The sequence below is a fragment of the Pelodiscus sinensis genome, chromosome 4 (genome assembly GCF_049634645.1).
Source record: "Pelodiscus sinensis isolate JC-2024 chromosome 4, ASM4963464v1, whole genome shotgun sequence".
NCBI classification, from domain to species: domain Eukaryota; kingdom Metazoa; phylum Chordata; order Testudines; family Trionychidae; genus Pelodiscus; species Pelodiscus sinensis.
Window position 1 is genome coordinate 62023618 of NC_134714.1, and position 20152 is coordinate 62043769.

The 20152-nt window shown below is 38.9% G+C and overlaps 1 protein-coding gene across 4 annotated transcripts in view; it reads left to right on the forward strand.

Annotated features, from left to right (window-relative positions):
- The window catches only part of EIF2AK4 (eukaryotic translation initiation factor 2 alpha kinase 4), a 90074-nt gene extending 72041 nt beyond the window's left edge, over nucleotides 1–18033 (forward strand). For all 4 annotated transcript variants that reach the window (XM_075927079.1, XM_075927078.1, XM_006128641.4 and 1 more), the window contains 11 exons: nucleotides 757–891; nucleotides 981–1088; nucleotides 1711–1839; nucleotides 4754–4840; nucleotides 5933–6045; nucleotides 6953–7011; nucleotides 10921–11018; nucleotides 11980–12048; nucleotides 13703–13747; nucleotides 15846–15961; nucleotides 17685–18033. In XM_075927079.1, the coding sequence (XP_075783194.1) occupies nucleotides 757–891; nucleotides 981–1088; nucleotides 1711–1839; nucleotides 4754–4840; nucleotides 5933–6045; nucleotides 6953–7011; nucleotides 10921–11018; nucleotides 11980–12048; nucleotides 13703–13747; nucleotides 15846–15961; nucleotides 17685–17742 (1017 nt within the window). In that variant the 3' untranslated portion in view covers nucleotides 17743–18033. The remainder of the gene's footprint in view (nucleotides 1–756; nucleotides 892–980; nucleotides 1089–1710; nucleotides 1840–4753; nucleotides 4841–5932; nucleotides 6046–6952; nucleotides 7012–10920; nucleotides 11019–11979; nucleotides 12049–13702; nucleotides 13748–15845; nucleotides 15962–17684) is intronic.
- Nucleotides 18034–20152: the final 2119 nt, after the last annotated feature.

Here is a 20152-nt window from a genome sequence, read left to right on the forward strand (position 1 = left end):
CAGTATCTCGATTTAGAGCCCCAGGAGGCACTGGGGAGTAATTTGTTTGAATGGCCCTGAGGAGGAGCTATTTTGAAATAGCAGCAGTGGAGCATCCACCCTATAGCTATTTCGGAGTAAGTGTTGTTCCTCGTGGAATGAGGTTTACAGAAGTCGGAATAAGCCTTCCGTTATTTCAAATTTATTTCAAAAGAATGGAATTACTGTGTAGCATTGTTATTTCAAAATAACGTCAGTTATTTCAAAATAACTGTGCTGTGTAGACGCACTCCAATAGTGACTTCAGTTTTTAGATTCTTCCTTTCAGAGTAGGACCTAAAAGTCAGTCAGTCAGCTAAAGAATACCTATAGCTATGTATTTGGATTATTTCAGTTGCATTCTTATCTGAAAATTAATTCTCTCTATATACAAATTACTGATAATAATAAGGGGTTCTTTGACAATTTTATATTCTGAACATATAACAAATGTCCAAAATACAAGTGGTAATAATTGAAGTCATTTGTTTTCTCTAAAGGCTTGCTATTTGGGACTTATACACAATATTTGGTAGTTCATGTCCCCTTATGATGCTTTAGATTTAAGATATTGTTTTCTCTGCTCAGATTTTTTGGCTGAATCCATTTTTCTTCAGGGATCAATATTTTAATTACAGTATTAAATCTGCTCAACACCAGAGAAAATGTGTTAGCTTTTCAAGAAATGCTGATGTGTACATTTTCATATTTTACATGAGATTCATTTTTCATTTACAGGTATCTATAAATTTAGGACTTGTTTACAAAGTGCAACAGCATAATGGAGTCATCTTTCAGTTTATAGCATACATCAAACGCAGACAAAGAACTGTGCCTGAAATTCTTGCAGCTGGAGGCAGATATGACCATCTGGTGTGTATACTTCAGCTTTTTTTTTTTTTTTTTTTTAAGGATATACTTTTTTGATACTTTATTAATGACATCGTTTCTTGTCTTTTCAGATTCCACAGTTCAGAGGGCCGCAAACAGTAGGACCTCTTCCTTCTGCTGTTGGAGTCAGTATTGCTATAGATAAAATAACTGCTGCAGTTTCTAATATGGAGGACTCTGTAAGTTTTTGATTTCTATCATTTCAGAATCTAGGTAGCTATAGATAGTCAAGAAATATTAAGAGGTTAAAATGTGTCTCAAAATAATTCCATACAATAATAGAAACCTCAAGATATGGTGCATTTTATTTGCTCCCATGTAATTCATAGCTTGTTTAATTGCATAAAAAAATCCTTTTGAAATGTATTCAGTGTTTTGTATCTTTTTCTCTCCCTCTTGCTTCAAACAAGTATGTAGTCTCATGTTCTCTCTCCTCTATTAAAATATGTTTTGTCCCTAGCTCTTCTTTTCATCTACATAAGTCATAGAACAGTTTCACTCACAGCAGAAGGTGTATATTTTTTGTGAGGAAGAAAATTAATGCTTCTAAATGGGGAGGAGGCACAGCTAGGTAACTCACTGGGTTAGGCTTTGCAAGTGCTTTATGAGGAACAGGGTAAGATTTGCTAAAGAGTTCAGTTTTAAAAAATGCTTAGTAATGAAGCATCTCCTAATCTCTGCCTAATTTGCTTGAAAAGCAGCACAAAAGTGCTTTGGCTCTCCAGTAAAGTCAACATTTTTACACTGGAAAACAAGCTTTCATTGCTCAGACTGTTCCCCTCCCTTCTTCTTTTCTTCCAGGTTACTCTGGGCTCCTGTGATCTGTTGGTTGTGAGTGTGGGACAGATGTCAATGACAAGAGCCATCAATATTGTTCAGAAACTCTGGAGTGCGGGAATTCCAGTGGATATCATGTATGACTGGTCCCAGGTAAAGAGGCTATCTACTTATTTGTTAACTGTGTGTTAGTTTCACAAAGTCTGGTGTTGCTAAAGCTTCCTCTTAGAGGTTATTCATTTATAGAATCATAATAGTGAGCATCTGGGTGCAATTCAGCTATCCTTAAGTCATCGAAGATTACCTTTCCTTTTATAATATTTTTCCTCTGTAGTGCTCATCACCTTTTACAATGTAAGCATCATAATCTTCATTTTAGAGTGACAAATTAGGTGACATGGCCATGTTTACTCTTTGAGGGCATGATACAAAGCCACTGATATCAGTAGAAAGACACTTACTGAATTCATTGGGCCCTGAATATGTCCTGCATAGGATCAACAGTGAAAGCAGAATTAGGTCTCCTCATTCCAAATACAGTGCCATATCCACTGAGTTATGCTGCTTCCATGGAATGACATGTAGCGGAGACAGCTTTATTGAAAAACACCCAAGATTCTGGAGATCCTGGACAAGCATTTGACAAAAATCTTTCCCAAAAATGCATTTTATCAACATACATCAACAATATAAAAACAAAGTATACTTTCACCCCCAAAAATGAAACTATCCATCAAAGAAAATAGAAACTCTCTTTATTTAACAAAACTGGGGGGGTGGGGGGGAATTAACCTCTGGGGAGACTGGGAAAAGGAGGTGAGAGAGGGTGGAAGAGGAGAGGTGGAAACGTGGGAGGAGGGAACTGGAAGGGGAAACCAGGGGAAGAAGGAAGAGGGGAAGTATAAAACTATGGTACGTCATATCTTCAGTACTGTGTACAGATGTGGTCTCCTCACTTCAAAAACGATATTTTGGCCTTGAAAAGGGTTCTGAAAAGGGCAACTAAAATGATTAGGGGTTTGGAACAGGTCCCATATGAAGAGAGGCTAAAGAGTCTGGGACTTTTCAGCTTAGAAAAGAGGAGACTGAGGGGGGATATGATAGAGGTATATAAATCATGAGTGGTGTGGAGAGGGTGAATAAAGAAAAGTTCTCCATTAGTTCCCATAATAGAAGGACTACAGGACACCAGATGAAATGAATAGACAGCAGGTTTAAAACTAATAAGCGAAAGTTCTTCTTCACACAGCACATAGTCAACCTGTGGAACTCCTTGCCACAGGAGGCTGTGAAGGCTAGAACTATAACAGAGTTTAAAGAGAAGTTAGATAAATTCATGGAGATTGGGTCCATGCAGTGCTACTAGCCAGGGGGTAGGAACGGTGTCCCTGGCCTCTGTTTGTGGAAAGCTGGAGATGGATGGCACGAGACAAATTGCTTGGTCATTGTCTTCGGTCCATCCCCTCCCGGGTACCTGGTGCTGGCTGCTGTTGGCAGATAGGCTACTGGGCTAGATGGACCTTTGGTCTGACCCAGTATGGTCATTCTTATGTTATAAGCTCAGGGTTGGGGGTCTCACTGGACCATCTTGATTTTCATGCAAACCTGCTCCTGGGTTCACATGTGGCCTTTGGTAGCCAGGCTGGCAGCCATCTTGCCCTAGACGGCTGCATTCCTGTGCCTAGTGCGGAGTTCGTGGATGCTGGAGGCCTCCCCCCAAAACTCGATGAGGTCCACGGTCGCCGCACTAGACCAGGCAGGTGCCCGCCTCTTACGGCCCCGGGCAGGCTCCTGTGAGCCGCCAGCCTCGTCCTGGGAAGAGGCGGAGGGCTGGCTCATGCCGTGCCAGGTGCAGGGTCTGTTGGCTGGGTGCTGGCAGGCTTGCAACTGGCACAAGCAGTGTAGCCAGACTGTGCCCCTTTAAGGGCTCTGGGACCGGGAGGGAGGCAGAAGAGTTTCCCTGGTTTGTCCCAGAGTGGTTACCTGGGCAGCCTGGGAATGGCTAGTCTCCAACTAGTTTGAATTAAGTGGCTACACAGCCCTTAATTCGAACTACTTAATTCGAACTAAGTGTTAGTCCTCGTATAATGAGGTTTACCTCGTTCGAATTAAGCGCTCCACTAGTTCGATTTAAATTAGAACTAGCAGTTTGTATGTGTAGCCCCTATTAAAGTTAATTCGAACTAATGGCTGTTATTTCAAATTAACTTTGTAGTGTAGACATACCCTTTGGCAGTCTGGTTCAGTTGATTTGTACATATGCTTCTTGGTGAATGATAGATGGTAAATGGGAATTGCCCATTCTCTCAAATGCAGTGAGCTGTACTTCTACACACTCAGAATGCTTTAAAGCAGAGAGTTCTCAACCACTCAGCTGCCTTGCTGACATTACAGTACTCTTTTGCCATTCTACCATCAACAGTTTCCCTACTTTTCATTCTTTTTTCTACATCTGACCATATGCTGTTGAAGGGCAAGTATAACTGGTGTTTAATACCCTTCAGATCACTTGTTTTTTTCCTGTTTACATTGGCCCTTGCTGGCCTCCTTGTGAGGCTGTTCAGAGATGATATGTTGCAGTTTCTTGATTGCACTTAATCTTGGACAGTGTTCTGCCTCGACAGCTAATGCTGACAAACTGATTCTTCACTGAGAGCTGCACAGAGAGTCATCCTTTGGAAAGTCCAGTTGAAGACAGTGAAACTCCACACAGAGACAGGGATCCATCTGGGCAAATCTCTATGTACAAGTAATGAGTTACAAACACTGGGAAAATAGATCTTCATAGTCTATTCTTGCTAACAGATAAAAAAGACACAAATATCCAGCTTCCATTTCCAAATCCTGGTGCAACATACTCTAGTGAGTTATATGTTTTGAAACTTTAAAATAAAGACCTCCACAAAAAAAATTATTCTTCCTGTACTGATGTTTAAAGCTTTTCATTACTCAGAAGGTTGGTACATATACTATAGATGTATTTCCAGTCATACATGTGATTTTGATTGTCTACATTGGCATTTTGTACTCTGTCCCACTTCTCTACTATTATTTTTTCTTGTTCTAGTCCCAAGAAGAACTGCAAGAATATTGTAAATGTTCTGGGATTACATACGTAGCTCTTGTCTCTGAGAAAGAAGGAAGTCACGTAAAGGTAAAGGTTGGATTGGGGAGAATTTTTGTAAATAAATCAGATGAATAATCTGTTCTTCTGTCTGTTTTTATAGGGCTAACACAATATTTTCTGGGAAAAGTGTTGTATAATTTAGAACTTGGCCTTTAAGCCAAATATAGTTTCAGAATTAATAAATAGTAGAAAATTACTCTGAACAATGGATAGTGGATGCATAGTAGACCCATCTTCCTAGTTTTTCCACTAGCCCCAGTCTTCTTCCTCTTTTATCTTTTATCTGTGATGTATTTGTATATATTTTTTAAAAGATCGCAATCTTTGCTCCTATATGGAATGATTATATAATACAGCTATTATGTATAATATTAACATGCCTTTGACTTACTTCCATTATCTATCTTCTTCTTACGCTAATTGATCTTGACAATCATTTGATCACAGTGATGTATCTAGGCATTAAAAAAAAAGTCTGGTGGCACTTTAAAGACTAACAAATTTATTAGGGTATTAGATCATAAGCTTTTGAGAGCTACAACTCACTTAAGATTCAGTTTAAAAAAACACATTTAATCTTTTAATCTCTAATGATGGTATTTCTTACATCAGAGCAAAAATATAAAGAACCTGTTGTTCTGTTAAATGGCATAGGGATTCTCTAGTTTAATTAGTCTTTTCATAATTAATTAAAAAAGAGCAAATCTGTGTAGATTTAAATGCTGGACAGTTATCTCTGCAAATTCAGTGAAAGTCAGCCACATTCCAAATTAATCCCTTAATTTAAAAGAGAACCCCATGTTTAACATAATATTTTCCCTTGTACACTAACCAAAGGTCATTCTCCTATTTTAATAAGTGCAACTTGCTAAGTCTAAGCAGTGAAAATGCAAAAGAAATTATTATTCAGTTGCAGAAATCATTCCAACTAACCCAGGGGATTTAATTGGCCAGTGATCAGATAAACAGGTTCTCTGTCTTACTCTATCTGATAATTATATCTTTAATAGGTGATAACTGTAATCAAACTTAATTTTCTTTGTTTCCACAGTATATTTATGCAGATCTTCAGATTTAGCAATCTGTGACTGATTAAAATGTTAAATTACCATTTTGTAGGTGAAATCCTTCGAGAAGGAAAGGCAGACGGAGAAAAGGATTTTAGAGACTGATCTAATAGAACACCTGGCCCAAAAACTGAAGACCAAAGTTTGTGATGAAAGAAGTAACAGGTAGCTGCATAAATAGGGAACAGGAGTTGTCAAAATAAGAGGTCATTTAATAAAGCAAACTAAAGTCGTATTGCAGTAGCACCTATTAGCCTCATGAGTGGACTAGGAGGACCGCATTGTAACAGATACTACACAAAAACAAAACAAAAGAGGTTCCTGCCCCAAAAAGCTTACCGTAAAATTCTTCCATTGTCTAGAATCATTGAAGTATGCAAATGGGCATGTGAAAGTACAAGTGCAGACCGAGTAATTATGTCCTTACTTTTATACTATCACACATGTACATGCAATAATTGGCCGTCAGTATTAGTCTTGAATGCTTTCCAAAATTTACCTCTGTAAAAAGAAATTTCTTTTGACACACATTTGAAGCAAAGTCTAGCTTTGTGGGTGTGTCTTAATAATTTTGTTTGCAAGAAAAGCTCTTTCTTCCGCCCATCTCCTCATGTTTGATCAGGCCATAAAGTCCAACTATCTTTCCTGTTTGACATTTATTCATTGACGTTAACATGCCAGTCATGTCACAGAAGCAATATTATATGATATAAATCCAGGATCCTATATAAGAGTAGATAGGTTGTGAAAGAGAAAGCCGGTATCTAAAACATCCCCTTTTACAAATAGTGAAAGTGGCAAGAAACTTTTGCTGTTTAATTTGCATGCTGAAGATAGGCTTTTTAAAAAATTATTTACTTGTGTCTTGGCATTTCTTAACCAATCAAAAATACAGGACTTAATTTGTAAATATATGCTGAAAATCTCCATTACATTTTTTTTAGAAAATTGGAGTGAGAAACAATGCAAAATACCTTTTGTGATTGAAAGTTTGCCAACAGTAGCTTACATTACTGTACTGCTTTTCCGTTGTGTCTATTTTTGTAACTGTTCTTTGTTTGTTTGCTTTTAGAGACCCTTCAGATAATCTCTCAGTACAAAGTCTAAAAGGATCATTTGCTAGTACTTCAGGTACATAATCACTATTTCTAGGCTCAAATTGACTGTCTTTGTATGCAGTAAATATGCTTTGCAATATAGTAATCACATTACTAAAAATGATAAACAAATTACGAATTTTTCCTTTCAATTTTTACCTGGCTAGAGTAATTCCTTTCTAATCTCAAATATTGTGTAAAATGTGAAGTTTGAATTAAATTTTCCTATAAAATGCAGAAAGTTTTATAGAAAACGTGCTTGGCCCACCAATCAAAATGTTCACAAGGCACGAAGCACTTCTTGCCAGACTGAGGCACACTGAATAAACTGAAACTTTGTTCATAATAGACATTTCTCATTCTGTAGTCGGAAGTGACAAACTTGCTGCAAAATGATGTGACATATAATGCTGACAGTTCAGAAAGCTAATGAAGGAGATTGAGCCATTTTCCATCCTGTTTTTAATATTAGTTTAAGAATCAGTAGATTTTCCAGGATGAGTCCATTTAAGTTGTAGCCACAAAAAGCACATATGCTTTCAGGCTTTATGGAGTGGCTCACAAATGTGAATACCAGTCTTGGTAAACTGCTACAAACCAGGACACAAGCTAAGAATGTAAATGGTTAACCAGTATGCCTTACCCTTAATGGGTGAGATTTACCAGTTCCAGTTAACCAGTAGGGGCTGGAGTAGCTCCCCGCCCACTCTGTCCATGGCAGCCCAACCAGCCCCCTCTGCCCTCTCGCCACAGGTTACACATTGACTCCCTGGGACCAAAGTCAGCAGGAGCTGCTGACCCTATGCTCAGGGAGCTGGGCTGGCAGGAACTGTCCGCCCCACTACCTAGGAGGCTTCATGGCAGGCTTTGCAATATAAAGCTTCAATACTGCAGACCCTGCAGCATGCGTAACTGCTAGGGGTTTAGGGGTTACAGAGTGAGATTTTTATACAATTATTTACATCCCTAGTAAAAACCCAGACTGGTTCTGTTTGTAAATTTTACCAATCAAGTATGAATTCCTTAAGCACTCTTCATAGTCTTGACATGGAGTAACAAACAGTTTGCATGGATACTCCAGTTCATCTTGCCATTCAGACAAACTTGCCTTTGTGAACTCATCTCATTCACCAAAATCACAATATGCAGATTATTCCCAGTCTCAAAAACTGGCCACTTAGAATCATAGGACTGGAAGGGACCTCGAGAGGTCATCGAGTCCAGCCCCCCGCCCTCAAGGCAGGACCAAGCTCCGTCTACACCATCCCTGACAGATGTCTATCTAACCTGTTCTTAAATATATCCAGAGAGGGAGATTCCACCACCTCCCTTGGCAATTTATTCCAATATTTGACCACTCTGACAGTTAGGAATTTTTTACTAATGTCCAATCTAAACCTCCCTTGCTGCACTTTAAGCACATTACTCCTTGTCCTGTCCTCAGAAACCAAGAGGAACAAATTTTCTCCTTCCTCCTTGTGATACCCTTTTAGCTATTTGAAAACCGCTATCATGTCCCCCCTTAATCTTCTTTTTTCCAAACTAAACAAGCCCAGTTCATGAAGCCTGGCTTCATAGGTCATGTTCTCTAGACCTTTAATCATTCTTGTCGCTCTTCTCTGTACCCTTTCCAATTTCTCCACATCTTTCTTGAAATGTGGCGCCCAGAACTGGACACAGTACTCCAGCTGAGGCCTAACTAGTGCAGAGTAGAGCGGCAGAATGACTTCACGAGTTTTGCTTACAACACACCTGTTGGTACAACCTAGAATCATATTTGCTTTTTTTGCAACAGCATCACACTGTTGACTCATATTCAACTTGTGGTCCACTTTGACCCGAAGATCCCTTTCCGCCATGCTCCTTCCTAGACAGTCGCTTCCCATCTTGTATGTATGGAACTGATTGTTCCTTCCTAAGTGGAGCACTTTGCATTTCTCTTTATTAAACCTCATCCTGTTTACCTCTGACCATTTCTCTAACTTGCTAAGGTCATTTTGAATTATGTCCCTATCCCCCAAAGAAGTTGCAACCCCACCCAGTTTGGTATCATCTGCAAACTTAATAAGCGTACTCTCTATCCCAATATCTACATCATTGATGAAGATATTGAACAGTATGGGTCCCAAAACAGACCCTTGCGGAACTCCACTTAGATTAATTGCACCCCAGATCCTACACCAAAGACAACACTTGCAATCAATCCCATAATAAATTAACTATTTATTAATCAAGAAAAAATAAAATTTAGTTATTTAAAAGGTTACGGCAGGTAAACACACACAAGTGAGTTATGGTCTTCAGTTCCAAAAGGTGGTGGTAACTGCTGTAATATGCAAGATGCACAAATCCTCCAAGATTAATCCTGGCCAAATAGTTGGGGATCCCTTGTTTATACTTACATATGTTTGCCCTTCATAGCTTAGCAATAGAGTTCTTTTTTATCACAGATTTTATATTCCCGTCTCCCAGAGTTCAAGCTGATGGCATGAGCGCTTGTGCATATCTCCTGTTCTTGAGGAGGGGTGAGCAATCAACAAAGTCTTTTGTCCACTGATGTTTCGCAATGGCTTGTTCGGTGTCTATGGACCTTCTTTTACTGGAGAGGAAATGACACCTCTTGTATATTTCACACCTTGTAATACTTCTCTTCTGACTGGGTTTATAGTTTCTGAGCAAATACCTTTATAATTAGAGAACAAGCATTTAAATATTACCTTATAACACGGGGTACAGATATTAAGTAGGATTAATACATGCAGCATCCTTCAAGCATTTCATAAAGACTAAACATCTACTATAACAATGCTAACACATGCATAAACTAGATGTGTTTCTAGTTATGCATTTGCCAGTGTTGAGTGATGCCTAGCAGCCCCTTCATGAGATGGAACCTGATCTGCCTGTGTTACATATGGGTTATCAAGAACAGAAATTTCCATACACAAATTGTGTAACTGTGTGTGCCTAAATTCAAATTTTGTGCGTGTACTTTTTAGTAAATTTTTGTTTTATATTGATGATTAAAAAAAATGTTTTTAAGGCTAGTAGAGTGGAATTTCACACTGCTAGTGAAAGCAAAGACCTCGTTTTTCAAATGGTAGGTAAAAATGGCAATTTAGTTAGATTTCAAAATACTTAATTTTACAGTTTATTCAGTGTTGCTTCTTTCCTTTAAAACCTTGTACTTATTGGGGGTGTGTATAAACAGTTGTAGTTTTATTTTACACACTGTTTTCATCTTCTTTAATATCAGATATGCTGCATATGAAAAATAAAGTGTGGGTTCCACGTATTGTAGGATTTTTTTTTTAAACATGAATTTTCTGTAGAATTAATGCCAAAGATTGTCCCAAATTACTGTGCTCTTTTTACATAGAATGTGAAAACCTATAATTGATATAATGAAGAATGAACTCTTTTTATAATAATGAAGTTGGAAGTTCATGATTAGCTAAACAGTTAATCCTATATATTTCCTGACGTAAAACTAGAAGGATTTTTCTTACTGATGATTCTGTGTGATTCATCTGATAATCAACACCAGTTGCGCTGGTATTCGATGGGAGATAAATATATAGAAAGATATACAGATATAAAATAGTCTGTTTTTAAAGTTAAAACATAACAGAATGTATCTTCATTGACATTAAACAATTTAAAATAGAGTGAGAAAGCCCTTGACAAGGGTTGTAATTATCTTTCTGGAATAAAATTCTCTAAATTATTCTGCTTTTCTGTTGGAACCATCTCTTTTTGTGTTGCAATGAAATTTGACAATGTATAATAATGTTCCTCCCTTGTCATTCCTACGGTTGTTTCATAATCACAAATCAACATGAGGAAATTTATTCAGTTGACAATTCCATCTGTAATAATTTTTTGAAAAATCCAATGTCTTATATGATGCTTATTTATGCAAGGAAAACTGCTTGCATTTTAGGTTTGTTTGAACCACATGGAACTTCTGTAGTACCAAATGTGAGTGTTATAGCTCCTGAAAAATTGCCTGCCAGTCTCAGACGACGTTATGAAACGCAGGTATATGTGGTTTGTTTTTCCTTTCAGTTTTGTTTCGAATTTTCATTCAGCCTGCATGTAGTCTTGATTTCATGATCACAGGTTATTTGTCCTTCAGGATATGTGTCTAGTTTAATCTGCAGAATGGGCAGTGAATAAGGCAAAGGACTGCAAAATGAGGAAAATGGGTTTTTCATAGCTGTAAAACATTGAAATGGGATGCCAGGAGACCACTTCTCGGCTCTAACACAGACTTCCTACGTGCCTGTGTACAAGAGTGCTCAGCAAAGATTATGTGGGAAACTTTAATTCTGGCATTTCCTAACTTTTGAGTACTTAAGAAAAAGTTACAAGTTAAACACAGATTTTGTATTTAATGTGTATGTATTGGACTCAACCCTGTGCCCTTTATCTTTAATGTTTGATTATTTCCTCTCAAGCTTGGAGGTAGAGGTAAAAAAAGTATAACATGGTGCATACAAAGAGTGCTTCACGTTGCCTAAAACAAAATGTTTAGTCGTATTAATGTTAGACCACTGTATAAAAGAGAGATGGATGGTAATAATATAAAATTATGTAATGGGACTGAATGCACCAATAGATCAGTATCCTATTATCCAAAATTGCAGCCATCTTTTCTGAACTGCAGAGAAGGTACAGTGCATTCCAGGACTGCCATCTGTGATTTTGCTGCCAATCTGATTCAAGTGGTTTTCTCTTACCTTTGCGAACAGTGGCCTCCACTAGCACCCATAAACAGCTTAGCTTTGACTCTAGAAAGAAATTCACAATCGTATGTGAATTTTTCTTAACCTCATTAGTTATAATATCATCTTTCCTACCACTATACTCACTACTGTTGTATCAAAGTTTATTATAAAAGTGTAAATGTTATGTTTTCTGAAACTAAAAGAGGTTCTCAACTTCAGTGTAATGGAAGTTTGTATACTACTTTTACCCACTATTTAATTTTAATTTTTAGGTACAAACAAGACTCCAGATGTTCATAACTAATCTGCAACAGAAAACAAATGAGATTGAAATTTTAGCTGTAAGTCTGCAAAATGGGAAATGCTTGTTCATTAGACAGGCTAACACTAGAGTTATTAATTTTAGCTAGCAAGATAGCTGTCACCACTGGTAATCTTAAACTTTAGAAATGGCAATTCTAACCAAATTTAGAAATGTGTTGTAAAATAAAACCCACAGAATATTTAGCTAATATACTGAGAAGTGTTTCCTTTTGTGTGAATTGACACCATTGCATATAGCAAAATATTTATATTTTAACTACTTTTCCCTAGGTGTACAGTTGCTGTTGAAGTTTGCTGTTATTTTATCAGTATAAAACACATTTTTAAATGTTATTTTCTGGATTGCCTCTCATCACTTTCTTCTAAAGAGCTGAAACATGAGTTTTCCCATTTGCCCTTTAGAAATAAGCACGTTTATCTTTTCTGAAATACAGGAAAGACCTTTCCTGTACACAAATGAGCTCTGTCCAATATAACTTGCCTTTGAAAGCGTGTAAAATTTGGTAGTCCAAATGTGTTTGCATAATTTTAAATCAGAGATTAAATTTTGACCTTTTTTTGTGTACTGAGATTTTCACGTCCTAAATGATGACAGAACTGGAAAAAAAAGTTACTTTTGCAGGTTGAACCTCTGTAATCTGGACTTCTCTGGTTCAGAATTATCAGGAACTCCATGGGTGTTTCGGGGCTGGAGCACATCCGGGAAAAAATCAGCAGGCTGGAACCAGGAGTGTTGCTGGACCCGGGAAGAACAGAGCCACAGCAGTCCAGGGGCTAGTGCAATCGTGGCCAAAATATGTCCCGCAGGCCAAATCCAGCCTGCCAAGTCACGGGATCCATCCCTGTGGATGCTGTGGGGAGCCCCAGCAGACTCCCTGCGTGCCGCGTCCTACCCACATGCTGCTCAGATAAGCGGCTGCTGGGCCGTTTCTCTTTCAAAACTGTGAAGCTGGAGGGGAGAGGGAAGGCTTCCGGTGCTGCCCCTACCCCCAGCACAATCCCATTGGCCTGTTTGAATAACAGCACACGAAGCACTATGCCTCCCTCCCCTCTGGCTCATCTTTATTTGCCCCACCTTTCCCCAACCCTCTGTCACCCCTTCCTGCTCCCCTACTGCACATACCCAAACCCTCTGCCCCCTTCCTGAATCCATATATACAAGAGCTCTCAGTGGTCAGAAATCTGCAGCCTCTTATTTGTCCACTCGGCCACTTCTCTGAATTAGTTACTTTAAATCATCTAATGCGTAGTTGGCGAGTGCATTGTCCTAGGTCACAACCTTCTCCTTCACCCAAACTCCCTCCCAGATCCTATTCTTCTTCCTCGACCCCAATCCCTTACCCCAGGCTCCCTTCTGCACTCAAGCTCCATCCCTGCATCTCCTCCATTAATATCATGGAAGAGTGCAGCCCTCGACCACTTTCCAAAATCTTGGATTGTCTTCCCATAAAAAATTATTGCTTACCCCCGGGCTAGCAGTTGGGAGCAAGAGCTGAGCCAGCCACCAGGAGAAGAGAGATTGGCATTGACCTCCCCTGGTCCAGCAAATTCCCTGGTTTGGGACTGGTTAGGTCCCAAGAATGCCTGACTAGGGAGGTTCAACCTGCACTTGTTAAACTATGGGACATTCCATTCCTTGATATTGACCTCTTTGTCCTGCTATTGTTCCAGGTAGACCTGTCAAAAGAAACTATAACCCACTTCTTATCGCTGGAGGTAAGCAATAAGTAGTGTGTATGTAATTTATTTCAAAGGTTTAAAGTTAAGGGGGTGAAATCCTATCCTTAATAAAATCAGTGGTAAAATTCTCACTCAGTTTTTCTTTTAAAGAGTTTAAAAAACTCTGTATACAGGCAGTCCCCGGGTTACGTACAAGATAGGGACTGTAGGTTTGTTCTTAAGTTGAATCTGTATGTAAGTCGGAACTAGTGTCCAGATTCAGCCGCTGTTGAAACTGACCGCCAGTTCTGACTTACATACAGAATCAACTTAAGAACCCCAGGCGTCCCCAAGTCAGCTGCTGCTGAAACTGATCAGCAGCTGATGCCAGGAAGCCCGGGGCAGAGCAACTCTGCCTCGGGCTTCCTGTAGTCAGCGCTGGTCAGTTTCAGCAGAAGCTGACTTGGGGACGCCTGGGGCAGAGCAGCTGGGGTGCTGGGGGAGAAGGGGGGCGTACTAGCTGCGCCCCCTCCCCCCCCACCCCAGCAGACCAGGAAGACGCGGGCGGCGGACCAAGACGCACCGCAGTCCTGCCACCTGGGTCCTCCGCGGCTTTGCTCCCCGTCTCCCTGGTCTGCCAGGGAGACGGGGAGCAAAGCCTCTGAGGACGCCAGCAGCGGGACAGCCGTGGGGCGCTCCGGCTGTCCCGCTGCCGGCTTCCCCGAGGCTTTGCAAAGCTGCGGGGGGGGGCTCGGGCAGCAAGGCAGCCCAGGTGCTGCCCAAGCCCCCCCCCCCCCGCGGCTTTGCTCCGCGTCTCCCTGGTATGCAGACCAGGGAGACGCGGAGAAAGCCCCGGAGTACATGGGCGGCAGGACCGCGAGGTCCCGCAGTCCGTCACCTCCGGGGGAGCCCCGTTCGTAACTACAGAAAGTCGGGGACTGCCTGTATACACAAAGGGTTTAGAAATGGCCTGAAAAATCCATTTAGGAAATTTCCCCTTGAGGAGGTAGGGTCCTTAACCAACAATTTTTGCAGAATTTCTGCTTTCATTTAAAATGAAGAAGAGGTGTTAAGTCTTTATGAAGATACTCTGCTGAATGTGAACAGAGCAGTGCTGCCTCCCAAAGCCTGGCTCTGTCAGAACCTGCCACACTCTAGCAACCTAGCTCTGAAAGTAGCATGTGCCCCTCTCCCCCAAAAAAATCCCCAGTTTGAGAAACATCGGTCTCCCCCTCCTCATGAAATATGTATAATATAGGGTAAAAGCACAAAAAAGACCAGATTACATGGTCTGTTACACATTTTTCATGGTCATGAATTTAGTGGGACCCTATATGTGAGCCTAAACCTAAATTATGTTCTGGTATAGTTGAAGCAAAATGCAGGACAATGTAGCACTTTAAAGACTAACAAGATGGTTTATTAGATGATGAGCTTTCGTGGGCCAGACCCACTTCCTCAGATCAAATTCTGGTATAGGTATTGATACTATAGTGCCACCTGCTGACGTGCCTAGAGAATTGTAAATAATTCTTGTGTTTATATACTAGAGTACTGCAGGAACTTATTTTGTTAAAATATGTGTGTAAAATACATACCATGAAATCAAGTAATGTTTAAGTAAAGATGCTCATAGAAATGTTAAATTGGCTACACAAAATTGCATTAAGTCTCCAAAATATTAGAAATCAAAGAAACATCAAAATTGTGTTCATATGAAGAATTTTTTATTTTGCATTTATATCCGTTCAGAAGGGAAAAAACTCCTCATATGGCAGAAGGTATCAAATAATGTGTAACTGTGAAAAAATGGGTGGGAAAGGAGGATGAAAATGTTTCTACAATAATGATAATTCTGTATAGCAAGTGTGAGTGAGCTACTTCACCCTTGCCACCATGATGCTACTGTCATAATGTAGGAGAGGAGAAGCTAATCATCATCAGCCTCTGTATAGAGATCTCTGCTCTAACACATGCAAGTTGTACATGCAGTTTTGTGCATTTTGTTTCAATAAACTAGTTCTTTGGGGGGTGAGGAACTAGAGTATTGCTAGTCTGTCTGCATGATCTTCAAAAAAGCGATCTCTCCCTTCAGTGACCCCATTTTTCTTTAATAATGAATACCAAAAAAAATTGCTTGTTTTTTCCCTTATAGTATGATGATGAACAAGCCTTTTACGCAACCGAGAGACAACTGATGTCACGATTGCCAAAGCAGAGATACCTGAAAACTATTTGTGATGAAATTTACAATATCAAAATAGAAAAGAGGTAAATGTATTTATTAAACCATTGAAAGTAATGCAACAATTGAGCTGCTTTACACATTTGCACTCTGGTAATTAGGCTGCTGTAATTTTTTTTCCAGAGAAAGGCAAAGAATGCACCCTCTTGAAAAGTGCCTTACTCCACTCACCCCAAAGATATTTCCTAAAATTATTTTACACAAGATTGGTGTTCCGGTCCTCATTTTTATGGTTATAAAATTAATCTAAACACCATAGTTTATACAACTATAAGTGACAATGAATTGTAAATTCTTGACAGGGAAATATTAGCCCACATTTAATCATTCGATTTTCCTCTTCAGGTAGTTTACACATTTGTCTTTTGGCAGCATAACTAGTTACAGATGGGATTCTCATAGCTGGGAACCTTTTATTCTCTTGTCAGCTGTGTAGAATTTCCCTTCTGATTCTGACATACACAGACTTGGACTTCAGAACTGTTGAATATCCAGGGCTCCCTCTGATTTTGGTGGAAACTGTGGGTATATCTGGCATAGCTGAAAAGACTCTTAAGAACCTTTTAAATAAACTCTTTCCACAGACATAGTAAAAACTACTTTAAAATACCCTAAATACAAATGCAGAAAATACATTTGTAGATAAAGAAAATAATTTAGAACAAAAAAAAAATCAAAATCTGGTTTAATTTTTCATTGACCATTTCATTCAAAGTTTGTATCTGACTTTTTGTGTATTGTTGAGAATGACTCTTTCCCCCTCCAGCATGAGTGGTGTTCAGTTAACTTTGGTCAGCCATTAAATGAGACTAGAATTTGTTTTTCTAGTAATAGTACCTTTCAATACTGGAGATAGCAAACACTTTATAAAACAATTGCATTTAAAGCTTACAGAGCTCTGACTAATAGAATTCAGTAAGTGCACATTGTCCTTTAGTAGCCTTCAAGAGGATCTTCTCAACTTTTGTTAGTTTATATTACACTTGCACTTAACTTCTACTTTATCCAAGAAGAAAAAACTAAATTTGAGGCAGTGTCTTATTGGAAAAGAAAATGTAATGTATTAAATTTGAGTACGGAGGTGCTTCTAACTTGATTCTTCAGCACTTAAGTCACTATTGAAAGCCAATGTAATAGTGTTTAAACTACTCGTTTTCAGTCCTAACCTACCCCTCAAGTTCAAGTGTTTCGCACATTAACACTTTCACAAATATTCAGCACAGCTTTCAAGAGACAGTGTTCTTTGAAGTGATACATCTTCTCTTACCTTAGATAGCCCTTTGTGGTCTAAGTTAAATCTCTATCCCATCCTTCTGCCTAGTGGAAGAAAACTAAATAATTCTATGTTCTAGAATTCAAAGTCTTGCTCATCTGGAAACATTAAGGGATGGAGATAATGGTTATTTAGGATAGCAAAAAGAGATATGGAGAAAGGTCTGAAATTGAGTAATTTAAGATAAACTTTAGGAAAAGCTTTTACAGTGAGATCTTAGTCCCTGAACAGCATTGTAGAAAAGTACCATTAACTGGATTATTTCAAAAATAAGTGGACATAGCATAAGTTAAGAATAAGGTTGCATTTGCAGCAGGATTTACTAATCATGTACAGTAAGATTTTTTCACTTAATGTAAATTAATAGCCTTTGAATGATCCTGGTTCCAGAAATGTTTAGAAGGCTTAGAATAGCACTACAATAATTATTCTGCTCTCTTGAGGGTAAATTCTAACTTGTCCTTTTTCTTTTACAGAATTCCTTTGCTTATTCTGTACTCTTATCGAGAGGACTACTATAAAATTCTGTTTTAAAGAGGTATCTCTCGGTGGGATGCTTAAACAGCATGTGATTGTTGCCAAGATACATAATCTGGAACCAAAACCATTAATCACATGTGAAACAATTGTTGCACATTAACTTTTGATATGGATTATATATACTTTATGGAATTTCAATAAGATGTGACAAACTGGCACTTACTGCCTTTATTTTTTTAGTGTCCTGCTTCATGCTTTGTATTTTTATATATATATGTAAAATATTGGCATTTAAAAAGCTCAAAATAAATGTTAAATGGTCATGTTTCTTAATGCACAGATAGATTACAAGTGTAAGGTACAATGTGTCTCTGTAAACTTCATCATATCAATGTTTACAAGGAAAAAATGGGCCAGTGAAACAATCACCAAGAGAACTGCAGTGCTGTTCCAAAATGTCTAGAGCTTACAGCTGCCTTACTACTACAGCCTTACTCACTTAATGCTACAAGCTACTGAATAGTATTATAGGTTGGACCTCCCTAGTCTAGCACCCTCGCCATCTGAGCAGTCCCAAATGAGGGGATTTGCCAGAGCAGGGGAGGTCCCTCCCTTCATGGCCGGTGCTGAACACTGCCTCCTTTTAGGACTTCAGCCCAGCCACTGTAATCATGGATGGAATGCCACAGGTGCTTTGCAGCTGCTGCTTGCCCCCTTGCTACTACCCAGCAGCTGGGGCCAGAACTCCACCTTGTACCACCCTCCCCAACATGAAGCTCCTGGCTGAGTCACTGGACCCCATGCCATGCTTCTGCCCCACAACCAGACTCTCTCTCCCTATGTGGTCCTGCTGTACCACAACTGTTGCTGCACAAGAGAGTCCCAGTTATGGGAGGTACAACCTACATAACTTAAAATATTTTTTTCAAAGAAACAAACTGAGTAGCCAATAGTTTTCAAATATGAAGGACATTAATTATTAGTACATGGAATGAAAACCCTAATGAATGCTCTTACTAAGCTGTGATCTTAAAATAAGAAGTCTTACAATCCTCTTATCACTTATTCATTTCTCATGTAAGCCAGCAGCAGGAAACAGCAGAACTGAATTTAACACAAATAAATCTTTTTTAAATGGAGGACAGAGTTGCTTTGAAAATAAACACCCTTGTGTCCCAACAGCTTAAGTACAGTAAGAAAAGCATTAATTTATACTGTAATGATTTTTAAAAGTAACAAGTAGATTTTGCATTTGTAGGGGAGTTTTCTAATGGTAACAGACCCACCCTTTCTACTCTTCAATCATATGGCTTTTGTGACATGTTTTCTCAGCATTTATATCTGGCTGCACTGAGGCACAATTTCAGGGAAAGTCTTAGGCCAGAGCATATCCAGTACAGATATTTAGGAAACTTTGCTAACGTGCCTCTAAGCATATGCAAATTGATTTTTTTTTTTAAAAGGCTTAAAATCATGGTTGAATGAAATTTCTCCAGGACAGCACACCGCTGTTCTCAAATTTCCACCTGCCTGCTGCAAAGTTTGAGGTACTAAAAGTGATCCAGTAAGAAAATTAAAATCTGTGGGTAGGCCTAGACTACAGGATTCTTTCGCAAAAGCCTTTTGAAAGAGTGAAACCACTTCTTTCGAAAAAGCGAGCTGCTTTTTTGAAATAGCACCCAAGCAGTCTGGATGTTCTTTTGAAAAAGTCATGTTTGCATTCAAGAATGCCTTTTTTTAAAATAGCACTTTCAAAAAAAGGCATTCTTCCTCCTAAAATGAGGTTTACTGCAGTTGAAAAAAAAGCCACATTTTCGATTTAATTTTGAAAGAACGTGGCGGCAGACTAGACACGAAATTTTTTTGAAAAAAGGCCATTTTTTTTCCAATGTCTATATTAAGGATACAGCTTAATCCTGGAAAAAGTTTGCCCTTTAGGAGGGAGAAAGTCCTACCCCCTAAAAAGTCCATCAGTTCTCCCTGTTCTGAGCATTTTTTGACCCTAGGAAAAGTACATTTGGCTTGACTACACAGTTGAGGAAAGGCCCTATGTACCTATGACTGATTTTCAACAAGTACAGTACTTTTATTTCGATCCTCTCTGCAAACGTGCAAATATATGATCAGATCTAAGACCAGTAAAATTACAGCAGTCATTTTAACTAAGTACACTTATGAGAAACAGGTAATAACTTTTAACAACACTTGTTCATACTAACCCAGGAAGAGTTACTATTAATATTTACAATAAAACTATTCAAAGAAAGAAACACCAAAGCCCTGACCACATTCATAAAAAGGAGACACTTACTAAAGAGTCACTGCATTGAAGCACTAGGGCTTTATGGATCATAGTGACCTATAGCCTCAAACCACAGCTAGAAGCTAAATTAATAGAAAAAAATCAATATCCCCACTCATTTTAACTTCCTTACTTAGTTTACATTGGGCCCATCTACAGATT